This window comes from Serinus canaria, chromosome 3 (assembly GCF_022539315.1).
Source record: "Serinus canaria isolate serCan28SL12 chromosome 3, serCan2020, whole genome shotgun sequence".
NCBI classification, from domain to species: domain Eukaryota; kingdom Metazoa; phylum Chordata; class Aves; order Passeriformes; family Fringillidae; genus Serinus; species Serinus canaria.
The window spans coordinates 38,816,395-38,829,416 of record NC_066316.1 but is presented as its reverse complement, the minus strand read 5'-3'; the positions used below and the strand labels follow the sequence as shown (position 1 = coordinate 38,829,416).

General features: G+C 46.8%; 1 protein-coding gene across 2 annotated transcripts in view; it reads left to right on the top strand.

Annotated features, from left to right (window-relative positions):
- Positions 1–13,022, top strand: part of MDGA1 (MAM domain containing glycosylphosphatidylinositol anchor 1) — a 138,677-nt gene that overhangs the window by 117,206 nt on the left and 8,449 nt on the right. For both annotated transcript variants that reach the window (XM_050972886.1, XM_050972887.1), the window contains exons 13-14: positions 2,889–3,041; positions 4,231–4,365. In XM_050972886.1, coding sequence (XP_050828843.1) covers positions 2,889–3,041; positions 4,231–4,365 — 288 coding nt within the window. The remainder of the gene's footprint in view (positions 1–2,888; positions 3,042–4,230; positions 4,366–13,022) is intronic.

The following is a 13,022-nucleotide window of genomic DNA, read 5'->3' as shown; positions in this document are numbered from 1 at the left end:
GTACCTCCTCATTTGTGGTTTGTTCTCTCTCAATCAGTTTCCTGGCTGACCTCTGTGTTACAGCTTCCAACTCTGTTTTCCACCTTCCCTGTTAAGGTAATTTTGTGTTGGAGAAAGATGTCATCTGTCTTTGAAAGTCCATGTTCTCAACAGGGTCAGAGGTGCAAACTGCCCTAGTGCTTTTGCAAAAGGACAGTCTTTGTGGATCCTGCTGTGTAAGGTAATGCCATTCTGAGAGAAAATGTGTCTCTTGTAGCTGCAGCTGGCAACCCATGAGCTGGAGTCATGCAGATGTTTTTGGTGCAGTGGAGAGAAACCTGGGGTATTACACCACCCAGCAACATCAGCAAGCTTGTGGGTGCCAGCATCTCCTTTGAGGACTACTGGGGCTCTGGTACAGCCATGAACTCCCTTCTCTCAGCCAAAACAGCTGAGGAAGGACACTTAGGAGCTGCCTTCTGACTCTTTTCTCCTTCCATCTCTTTGTTCTGGGGATGAAAGGGTCCCCCACATAGTTACCCTGTCTCAGACCCTGCAAGCATCTGCCCTGTCCTCTGCTCCCTTCTCCTTCAGCTCCAGATGCCATTCGGGCCCCTGTGTTAGGCACTGCAGAGCAGTGGCTAATTTGGATTTGGATGCTAATTAGGAATGAGCAGATTGAGTGGAAAGCACTTAGCCAGGGTTAATCAGCAGTTAAGTGGCCAGCCCAGACGAGCTCCCGAAGGCTGTGCTCAGCCCAAAGGAGGAGTGGGCATGCAGTGTTTCCTGCTGAGTTTACTGAAAACCCTGCTGCCCTGGTCTGTGAAACAGGCTCTTGGCTTGCCACACATTGTCCAACCTATGCTGGCAAAGACATTTCTGCAGGTTACCTCAGGAGGCTGCATCCTCTTTTCTCACTGCTTTGATGGGATACTGGAAAGAGGTGGGCAGGAAGGGGAACCCAGTTCCCTACCCCTGGGGTGTGCAGACCTTTGATGTCCATTTGGGTTAGTCATTTTCATTTCCAAATGGGAGGGGATGGAGAGGATGCTAGCCACCAGAAGGTAGGGTAGCCACCAGAAGGTGCAGCATCTCAGAGTCAAGATTCTGTTACTTTCATGGGTAGTCTCTCTTCTCTGGTACAAGAGAACAGATTTTATTGTGTATGGTAGATGTATGAAGCTCCTACCAGTACACTGTGCTGCTTCTAGAGCTTTTGGCCCTGGCATTGCAGAAAACTTCCCTTGTGTGTTCCATCCTTGGCAGCCAGCCAAGGTTGAGGACCTGTCCTACATGTCCTGCCAGAGTCATGCATGCTAGGAGAAAAAGCCTCCTGCCCAGGAACCAGAGCAAGTCATCACTGAAGGTACAAGAATGCAGGAGCCCCAGGAGGAATTTGGGCTTCTCTTCATCTAGGCATGATAAATAATAGTGGGAGGTAAACCCCAAGAAGTTGAGCAGCATGCCATGGATGAGGCTTCTAGCACATTCCAAGCCCTCCATTCCTCCATTTTCCTTTGTGTATGTGTTCTTTCATGGCTTTATCTTTCAGTTTCATAGCACACTTCCTTGCTCTTACTTAAAAGCAGCAATTAAGGATATCTGTACTTGCCATATCTACATCACTCACAAGGTCCAAGATCCCACTTCCAATTCATTCTCCAGCCCTGGTTTCTGCCCAAGGACTGCACAAAACACACAGCAGTTTTCACATTGGTTCTTGGACGTGTTTTCTCTTTATTTTTTTGCTTGTTTTATCCATCCCTCTCCTATTGTGTCAGCAGTGTAAAGCAGGTTCTTGACCTTTGCTTTTGTGACTCAAAACTACCTTTTTAACACAAAGGTTACAATCTTCAGCCTGGTCATGTCCAATTCATTCCAATCTCTGCAAGTCCATATTGAGTTAGGTCTATGCACGAGATTTTTCATATGTCTTACAATATTGCTGTAGGGTGTAACAGTCTTGTGGTAGCAATAAAAGTGAGCTCTATTGCACATATGGTTGATCCTACATAAAAATCTTTTACCTTCGTGTTTTATTTTGTTAGGGGAACCAGCATAAGCTGCAAAATCAAATGTGCTTTTTAGCTGGTGTAAATTAGATGTACTCTGGCTAAATGACACGTTTGTCGTGCAGAGCTGACCTCTTCTCCACAGCTGATTTTTTTTCATGTGTGTCATAGTTTAGTTAAATATATAGCCTGAAGGGGAGTCATCTGCTGCTACTTTTTCTTCTCTCCTGGGGAAATTATTCTACCATCAAGTTGTTCTGATATAAAAGCCCTTGTAGCCAGTTTGCCTTTGGTGGTCTTTTTACCTTCCTCTACATTTGCCCCTTCAGATCTCTCAGAGAATCTCTTTAGCCATAATAGCTTTTTTTCCATTTTGTCAGACCATCACGTGTATCAGCCTGGATTAACACTTCTGTAGTAGCACTGATCACCGATGTATTATGGGTAGTGATAGGAAAAAGGGGAACATTTTTAAATAAAAGAGGGGATATTTAATTAGATTTTAAGAGTAAATTCCTTACTCAGAGAATGGTAAAGCACTGGAGCAGGCTGCCCAGAGATGTTATGTGTGCCCCATCTGTAGAAGTGTTTAGGTCAGGTTGGATGGGGCCCTGGTCAGCCTGATCTAGTGAATGGCATCCCTGCCCATGGCAGTGGGTTTGGAACTGAATGGGCTTTGAGGCTGCTTCTAACTCAACCCATTCTGTGATTTCTATGATTTCTGTGATGTATTCCTTTTCAGCCTCCTCCTGAGGCTGAGGCCAGGGGCTGCTCATCTGCCCCTGGCTTGACACAGAGCCTCAGTGGTGGCACAGCACTGCTGTGAGCACCCAGGCAGCTGGGGGAGGGTGTTGCAAAAGCAGCAGCTGAGCAGCCCTTCCCTTCCCATCCCCACAGATAACACCTGCCGCTTTGAGGACGAGAAGATCTGCGGCTTCGTGCAGGACAAGATGGACAACTTTGACTGGACGCGGCAGAACGCCCTGACGCAGAACCCCAAGCGCACCGTCAACACGGGGCCCCCCACGGACATCAGCGGCACGCCAGAGGGTCGGCACCAGCCTGGGGTTCCTTTGGCTCTGCAGGGGAGGGGAGGTGCACACCATCTCTTGTCAGGAGCCCCACAGCTCTGGGAGCTGGAGGAGAGCTGATCTGCTTTCTACTTCACACGGGGTGCAGGGAGCACGCAGTTAATTTGCATGTTACTGATTGGAATTAAACACACAATTAAAACACCCACGACTTTGTTGAAGGGAATTGTGTGAGCATTAGTTCTTGTTGTCAGCTAATTGCCTGATGCCTAATGCTCTTGCACTGTTTGATGCTTGTTTTGAAGAAAAGAATGGATAAACAACTAGGAGAATATCTCTAACATCTAGAAATGGCCCTGTAGGTTTTAGCGAGCTGTTTCCTCAAAGAAATTTTCAGGGATGCAAACAGATCTCCTTAGTACCAAGCACAGAAGCATGAGAGGCCAGACAGGAGCTGCCTCTGGGCCAGAAGGAAGCCTCACCTATAGCTGGAGGAGACTGGTGTTGTGTATTGCTCACCCTAGCTGTGTATGGAGTACATGCTCCCAGTTTAAGTGGATACTACATCCCTCTTTCTGTAATAAGAAAAGTAAATTTGTATGCAAACACATGTCTTTGAATTCAGAAAACAAAAATGGGAAACATCCAATGGCCTGCTAAGGAAATGGTTTCTCCCATTAGTTTTCGGTACACCCAACCTGACTGAGCATTGAAAATGATGCTAACAAATTAAATGGCTAATCTCGTCCTCCCTGGGCTGTTAACAATTGCTTTGGCATTGTTCTCTTTAGACAACAATATTGTTCAGGCTGGATGTACCGAATCCTCTCTCCCTCTACTTGAGGCAGAGAAATTAGTCTGGAATGGTTTCTCTTTCTGGTGTTCTCCCTGCACAGTGCAGCCAGCTCTTGGGCTCTTTGTTCACACAGACAGATGTGCAGGGGTTCACCTGCTACGTGTGCCCACAGCAGGTCTGCAGATGCCTGTCTCTCCCGTGCCTCCCTAAATACTGCTGAGGCAAGGGAGGCACTGGGGGATCCTGCGAGTGTCTCTGGCCGGGATCACAGTGGGTGCAGAGCAGTTGGGCACAGCAAGGCCGTGTCTCCCAGAGGAGGGGCGGTCTCCCAGCCACGCTGGCACCCCATCATTTGGAGGAAGGGAGACCCAGTGCATGCTGCCTTTGCCCACCTTTCCCTCTCGTTCTGCAGGTTATTACATGTTCATCGAGGCGTCCCGGCCCCGGGTGACAGGAGACAAAGCCCGGCTCATCAGCCCCCTGTACAACATCACTGCCAAGTATTACTGTGTCTCCTTCTACTACCACATGTACGGGAAGCACATTGGTGAGTCGCCTCTGGGGAAGGCTCAACTCAGCCCCGTGTGGGCTCTTGGGGAAGATCTCCAGCCTCTTGCTCCAGCAGCTGTGCCTGCGACCAGCAGTTCCAGAGGGTGGGAGTCCTACTGCAGTATTCCAAGCAGCAGGGTGGGCTGCTGCACTCAAATACTTGTCCCGTAGCCCAGCAGTGTCAGGGTTGCGAGGCTGTCACAGGCTATCCTTGGGGCAGCACCTTACAGTCAGTCTGTCTATTGGACAGGACAAGAGGGTGAAGGGGCTTTGTGAACCAGAGAGCTCTGGGGTGTGCAGGATGTGTGTTCCCCCAGCTGGGCTAAGGGGCTGCCTGCTCTGCCTGGCTCCTGTAAGCCTCAAGTGCAGCGAGCACCACGGAAGCGCCTGGCACACTAATGAGTTTCCATATCCAGTCAAGGAGCAACTGCTAATTCGTCACCTCTTGATTATAATTTCATTAATTTGAATAATAGATGCACTCTTCGCACAGCACACAGGGTTATTAATCACCTGCTGGACTAGAGCCTGACTGAAAAATCAGGGCCCAGGCAGGAATGTGTCCGCCCTTCAATAAGCGGGGTTAATTAACCTCTCTCTGCTCAGTACTGCAGATGTCATTGGGAGGCAACATGCTCCTGAGTCTGGCCACATCTCTGTTCACATGTGGCATGGCTGGGAGGTTAAACTGCAACATCTGGGCAAGGCTGGAGCCCTGACACCATGAGTGTCGGGGATAGGAGCTGGGCTGCAGTTCACTGAGCAGGTCTTCATCTGTGTCTGTGTTTTGAGGGTTCATATCTGCTCTCTGCACTTGGAATTGGGCTAGGTCAGAGGTGTTTTCACACACCTGGATTTCCCCTGGAGACCAGCTGCTCCATGCTGTAGCTGCTCCATGCTGGCAGTAGCAGCTTGCTCAGGCAGAGCACTGTCAGTGTTGGCTCAAACCAGATTTTCCTGGAGCTGCTGGTCCTACTTCACTGACAGAGTCCAGCTGCTAATGCTGTCTGGCAAACTCATGTGTTCCCTGCAGCTGCCCCTTATGGTAAGTCATCTCTGCTGCCTGATTCCTGCTTGTCTTCTCCTGGAGGCTGGGAAAGGGGTCTCATTCTTTGATGAAGTGGTGATGAGTGGTCCAGACTGCTGGGAGATTGGCAAAAAAAAAATGTGGGGAGAGGAGGTCTCTTAATTTTTTTCTTATATCAGATTCCTACGTTCATTTCACTGGTGAAATAAAAGCTCTACAACATTTTTTTTTGATTTTGGAAAAGAGATAGGTTTACCAGTTCTTTTGTGGTGGTCTGTCTGGAGATGAGGTGGACTGGACATGCCAGAGAATCAATTCATTATGGCTTTTTTATTTTTTTTCTTTTAGCATTTTAACTCTACTGATTTGCTCTACCCACAAATTTCCCAAAAGTGATGGTGACTCCTAAGACCTAAGAAAGCCTCTAAGTACCATTTTCTGTTCCTCATATTCAGACAGCTTTTATATCTTTTGGTTTTTCCCTTCATACCCAATGTTTTGGCCTCTGTTTGATCCCTGTTTTTCCTCTTGCTGTACAAAGGCTGACAAATTCTGTGAGGTAGATCGACTCCTTAATGCCATATGATTTCCATGGTGGGTGATGCTGAGCTGAGAGCAAATTTTAAAATCAGACTGATTAGACATAGATTGAAAGAGAATTAAATTAGTTAAAAGTTATTTTTCTTTTGGCCTGTGAAATACATGACTTGGTCCAGCAAACTCACCATGTATCTGCTTGCAAATTGAAACTCAGTACCTTGATGCCAGGCTTGATGCCCTTGTTGGCTGAAGTCCTCTCAGAGTTCTTGGGGCAAAACAGGTTTATTCAGCTCTTCTTCTTCAGCCCTGGGTTAGAGGAGGGTGTAAGACTCAGTAGGACTTCCCCTGTGAAATGAGGAGACAGACCGTGCCCTGCCATCCACCTCACATGTGCAGCAGTGTGAAGGCACAGGTGGGGTTGCTGCGTCCTGAGCCATGCCTTGCTTCCCATAGACCCGGCTATCCCTGATGCATGCAGTCACAGCCCCTGGCTCACCTAGTGCCAGCACAGTCCTGCCAAGGCAGGTGCCAGCAAGTGTGTATCAGATTGCTCTTGTCAGCAGAAAATGCCAGCAAGAGGGTGTCTTCCATTCCAAGCCTCCGTTGTGGAGCAGACTGAAGCTCTGTCACTACAAAAAGTAGCCGTGTAAAATCCCGACATTTATTTATTTTTTTAATAACTCTTTTATTACCTTCCCCCTGCCCCCACTACAGAACTTGAAAGCTGGTTTACTCTCACAATTTGACTATAAAATATCCGTAGCCATCCAGGCAAATCTTCCCTGGGAGAGTTCCCAGACACTACTCGTTTATAATAGATATGACGAAAGAGAGAAACAGAATACAAATGCACTGGTTGTAGCCATGATATAAAATATTCAGTGACTAGCAGAGGCGGATACTGTTGAATATCTCTCAGCTTATGAGAGAGCAGGATGAAGGGGAGCTCCCTGGAGGCAATCCTCATTCTTCTGAAGTTATTTGGTCATCTGTTTTTCTTCCTCTGGCCCCCTCTGTAGTAAGCATTCACATTGCCCTATGATCCTGCCAGCCCCAACACAAAAATCAGGGGGAGGAGAAGAAAAGAAATCCCATTTCCACCAGGCATTCAAGAACAAGAGTGTCTTACTTGCAGCTGGTGTGGAAATGTCAAATGATCTCAGTTGGCTGGAGCCTGGTGCTAATGATGCTGTCGGGGTGGCATCAATCCCTGTGTGGGCCATTCACTTAGGAGTTGGGCTTGATGCTCGTTGTGGATCCCTTCCCATTCAGAAGATTCTGTGATTCTGAGGGATTGTTTCCTTTCTTCAGGGGAGGAGACTAGCCATGGCAGCTAGCAACTATTTGCCAGGTTCAGAAAGCCACTTTGGCAGGTTGGCTAGGAGCAAATCCTCAAGTCCTTGCTTCAGCCATCAGACTCCTCTTCCTCCCTTCCCAGGGGCTGCCTCAGAGGGGGTTGCTTTAAGAGGACAGTTTCCCTGACAGACTAGTTCCACCACAGTCCCCTGCCATCTTTCTTCACGCCTCCTAACTCAGTGGTAGCCAGGTTGTGATCTGTGCAGCCTCCTGCTCATGCTGGATGCTCCTGCAGGCAGAGATGTCTTCATGGTCAGCTCGCAGGATGAAAGTTGCTGAGAGAGATGTGGAAATTTCAGCCACTGAATGGAGAGTTAAGAGTGTGATTGTTCCAGCATTGACACAGACCCTCTGACCACCCAGCTAAGTCTGGTCTGTGTATAATCAGGATAGAAAGCTTCCAGTAAAATTATAAATTGTTTTCTACAGCTTGTTGAGGAAGGAAAGGGGGTGAAAAGTGCCAATTCACAAGTCCCATGACAGGATGTATGGGAATGGTTCAAAACTTTATCAGGGAAGTATCAAATTTAGTTTTTGAAAGGGTCATCAGACACTGGAATGGGCTTCCTAGAGAGGTGATCAAAGTGGTCAGGCAGTTGGTGGTTGTATGTCCTTTCAAACTTTTCTTTCCCTTCATTTCCCTTTTCTTTTTTTTTTTTTTCTCTTCTACTCTATTATAAGATCCCATGAGGAGCAGTTCTGGGGACTGATTGAGAAGGATTTTGGTTCTGAGTCACTGGAAACAATGAGACCTGATCAGATTGCTTGCCACAGCATCTGAGTTCAAGAAAGTCATGGCTGTTTCAGAGAGGGAATTGGGTTGTGGGCAGGCCACTTACACAGGCAGTGCCACCACTGAAGCCCTCCTGCTGAAGAGGAATCACAGGTCTGGAAGGCCTGCCAAACTGAATTGCTTCTTTACTTCTTCAGCTCGGATCAGACAATCAGTGCAAAGTGTGTCCAAAAGGCCATGGTGGATGATCACACATAGGAGCCAGTGGGTGCCATGTGGCTTGTTTCTGACAAGTCATGTTAGCCAGAGCTGTCAGGTCACACAGAATGAGAGGTACTGGTTCTGTCAATAAAAAACCAGCTTGACCCACAGAGGCATCATTTCTGTGAGAGTCACCATCACAGGTCCCTCGTTCCTACCCAAACTTTGTTTATGAACACAGCACCCTGCCACTGCACAGTAATGCAGGTGGCACCCTGGAGGTAGATGTGTTCTTTTGGATACATGAAGTTTGCCTTATATAGAAATACAGAAATATAGAAGTTTGCCTTCTATAGAAATGTGTTGTTCATTAAATCCATGCCATTATCTCCAGCGCAATTACTCTAAACAATAGGGATTACATCACTGGATTGATTGAGGAAAGGCTGATTTTCCTCATGAGTATGATTCACTTCCCCCTAGGCTCTTGAAAACAAGTTGCATTTAGAGTTAAGTGAAGAGTTTGTAGTGAAAAAGTGCATTCAAGGTTTTTTTTAATGCTCATTCTTTTTCCGCTTACTCAGATGTGGTTTTGGCCATCGATAATTACATATTTGACTAATGATCTGTTAAGAGATCCAGCACCTTCCTGTGGGCTTTGGTATGGACCCTTTGGATAGATAATGGTCTCTTCTAGTAGTATGTGCATGGGTTTTTTGGGAGGTTAGTCAAACACCATGATTGTGAGCAAGGATTGTAAATACCTAGCAAGAAGACCGCGTATTTGTAAAGTGTCATTCAGCCTCTGTAAGTTCAATACAGCGGCTCTGAACCAAACACAGATTAAGTCATTGTTTCTCTAAAGAATTCTGTGAATTTTGAATTAAAGGCATAGATTTAAAGATTATTGAGACCCAATGGTATTGATACAACATCTAATCAAGCTTCCTGCGTAACCAAGGCCAGAGAATTCCCTTAAATGACTTTTGCTAGAGCCCAGTGAATACTATGTGTCTATTCCTTCATTAGATGTTTACTTACAAAGAGCAACAATGACATGTTTGATATGTCGGATTGGGTCATCCCTAAACCAAAGAGTTTACATCTGAAGAAGACATGGAGATGAGGAAAAGGTGTTCAGATGTAGATTGGCTACATGTCATTTTCATTCCCCAGATATTGTGTCTTCATGTTGATGGAGGCATTCTGTTTAGTACCTTGAATGTGGCTTCACTGATCCCTGCCTTTCCTTGCCCCTCACTAAAAGGACATCACTGAATCAAGTTCCCAGCACAGATAGGCACTGAAATATTATTTTCTTCAAAAACTCTCTTCTGTCTTACCAGTTGAACATCTGACTACTTTTCTGCTACAGGTTTTGTTGGGAAGGCTGTTGGAGCACAGATTGCTGGCACCCATTCATTTACAGCTGCCCTGAATTCCCACAGATTTTCTTTGCTCCTGATCACCTGATTTGAGACAGTTATTCCTCTGATGGACAGTTGCTGTGACCCCCCCTCCCTTCATTCAGCAGAACATCTTTCTATTCAGACTTTAATCACAGCAGCAGCCTCGTGCAAAGTTGAAGAGCTGTAAGGATACACTGCAACCTGATCATCTCCTGAGACATCAGGTGTGGCATCAATTATTCAGACTCTGAAATTGATATATACAAAACTTAACAGACACTGAAGAGGAAACAGGAGCTCTCAGAGCATATCCAGCTACTTCTTTAGCACTCCCTTGTCACTCTTCTATTCTCTCCATAGACCATTAATTATTTCACTGTTGGTCATTGCGGATGCACATCTGGACACCCCCCTGGGTGTTCTGACAGGAGAAAGGCTATGAGGACGGGGTGCAGACTATGATACCCTACTTGTGCATCCATCCCTCTCATTACTTGAACTTCAACCAGACATGATTTTGTAATGTATGGAAATGCAGAATCCCAGAAAATCAAAGAAATGCTCAACAAGTGTCAGTCACCACCATCACTTCTAGGAGTGACTTTGTCTCTCAGAGAGAGCTCTGCAAGGACAGGCACCCCAACATTTGAAGGGGTTTGCAGTTGCAGGTTTGGAGTCTCACTGCCTCAGCTAGTCACCTTGACATTTTTGTGGTTCAAAACCACAAGGCATGAAGTGGGGAAAGTCTCTTGCTATGATGCATCCTGTAATGCATCCCAGCTGTAATGAGCCCAAAGCTGGGAGCACAGCCTGTTCTAACAAACAGCCTTCCTGCAGCAAATCACTTTCGAGGCCTGAACCATTCATCCTCTCACATCTCCCTGAGTCAGGCAGAGGATGAGGCCAGAGAACAGCTTTTGAGTGGTGTCCTCAGTTCAGCAGGGAGAATATGTGATCTCAGCTGCTCCTTCCTGCTGTCTCACTGGCTTCAGCATTGCAGTGAAACAGCCCATCTGCTCCAAGCCCTGCAGCCCTGCAGCTGCTGTGCTTGGCTCCTGGGACTGAGACACCACGGACAGGGTGATGATGGGGAAATAGGGAAATTGTTAATAAGGATAGAGAGGAGACAGGCAAAATTTTCCTCAGCATAAGTACATCAGTGTCTGCAGGGGTTTTGTCAGCAGCCCTTCACACACATCTTTTGTATTTTGTGGGCCCTGGGAGGCTCCTTCTTTTCTTGCTGAGGTCTTTGCAAAGCCTGCCCACAAAAGGGAGACAGGCAGAGTCCCCTGTCTGGCTGTTGTGCACTTTTAAACCTGGCAGTGTCTATGAAGCAGACTTTGTTTCAGCTCGTTGGAGAGTGCTGAGCACAGTGCGTGCTCTCAGCCTGAGAGCTGAGCACATGAATTCCGCAAAGGACCCAGCTGTCTCTGGTGCCAAAGATCAAAGGGCCCCTTATCAAAGCTGGGAGGAGAGAGAGCATTGCCTGAAGGCATCTGGGCATGTCATGAAACAGAGGGTGAACAAGGAGCAAACAGACCTCACAAATGAACTATGGTTCACTTAGCTTCCTGAGTCTACAAAATTGGTGGGGAAAGTTGCCTATACAAGAACTCCTTCTTCCTAGGTTTATTTGTCTTGGTTTGAAAAGACAGATGACTGCTAAGGAAGGCAGGAGCCTCTCTTAAATTGGAAAATGTAAATCGCCTCCCTCCGAATTATTATAATTTTGAAGTTAAGGGGCTGTCAGGCAAAGATATGGGAGTAGGAATAACAGTCCTTTATTAAGAAAAAATAATAAAGGAAAAAAGCAAATAAAAATGCAGTAATGCCAAACAACACTGACAGAGTCAGAATATGACCTGACACTTTGTTGGTCAGGATGTTGGTAGCAGTCTGATTACATGGTGGCTGCAATCCTCCTGGAGTGACAGATGTGGTTCTGTTGAAGCATCTTGTGGAATTTTCCTCTGAAGGTCCAATGGTGGTGCAGAGGGGCATGGTCTTCCTCTGGGAATGTGGTGGAAAAGGCTGCCTATGGCGTTCCAAATCTCAGATTATATCCAGGTAGCAATTCTTGGCTCCTCCCCCTGGGTGGAGTGTCTCACAATAGGATGATGTAATTTTATCAGTCATGCAGTGAGACTCAATGGCCCATTAACAGAAGATACCTCCCTGGAGGGAGGATTGGTTATGGAAGATACAAAGAAAACTGCCCTACCTGGTTTTAACAGCTAGCCCAATTAACAGAAGATAACTGCCCCACCTCCAACAGATAGCAATGGAATACACACCCCGGCCACATCTTGCATTTGCAACCTAAGACATTATCATACTCTTAGTTTTCATGGTTGGACTTGATATTAAAGGTCTTTTCCAATGTAAACAATTCTATGATTTTCCCCCAGGCTGGCTTCTCCTCTCTAAAGTAGTATCCAGCACTTCTGGGGACCAGCAGCTACAGCAGGAAAGAGGGAAGGAACTGCCCCCATTGGCATCTTCTCATCCTGCTTGCCAGAGAAATGAAGGAGAGCATCAATTTCCCTGCTCAGCACCTGGGGCTCCCCTGGCCCTGCCTGGAGCTGAGTCAGCAGCAGCACTGGGCTCCTACACAGCCATGGCCCCAACAAGTGACCAGCTCTGAACTTACCCCTGAGTCACCCTCCCTGTGCCCTCCCTGTGTTTTGTTCCATCTGCATATCAGATGGGCCTTTGTTCTTCTGAGATAGCATAAATTTAACTTTGTGGAGCATGGAGATCTTTTTTCTCCCTCTTTTGAATTTCTTAAACCACATCCTGTTGTCCACACATAGAAAGCCTGTTACTGGTCCCAAACAGCCTCGCAGGGAATTTTCCATGAAAAGGGGTGCCAGGATTTTGTTCTATAAACACAGTATCAAAGATGGAAGTCTTGTGTCATTCATCTCTCTATGCTAACAGTTTCTCTAATTAGACTGGTGGATCAAATAAGCAAAGGAGCTCAAGCATAGCTCCATTGTGAGTCTCCTCCTGCCATATCACCATCTGCTCTCTATGTACACAGACAGGTGGGGATATGCTGGAGAGAAGGAACTATAGCTGTAGCTTGCCTGCCTTCCTCCCATTATTCCCCATCATGAGACAGCCATGACAATAGCACTGCACTTACCCCACTGTCTGCAGGGCCCAGGTTCCCCCTGCCCAGTGTGTCTCCCCAGGAGCCCAGCCATATGTCTGCTTTGCCTTTTTAGAGTGGTGTTGCTTCTCTGCTGGTACATTCCCTCCATCCCGAAGTTCCTGTACATGCCAGAGTGGTCAGATAGATAGTGATGGATCATAGATCAATCTGTGCACTTGGCTTTGCTATGTCAGGGAATATTTCTTCAAGCCCAGCCTCATTTGATGATGGT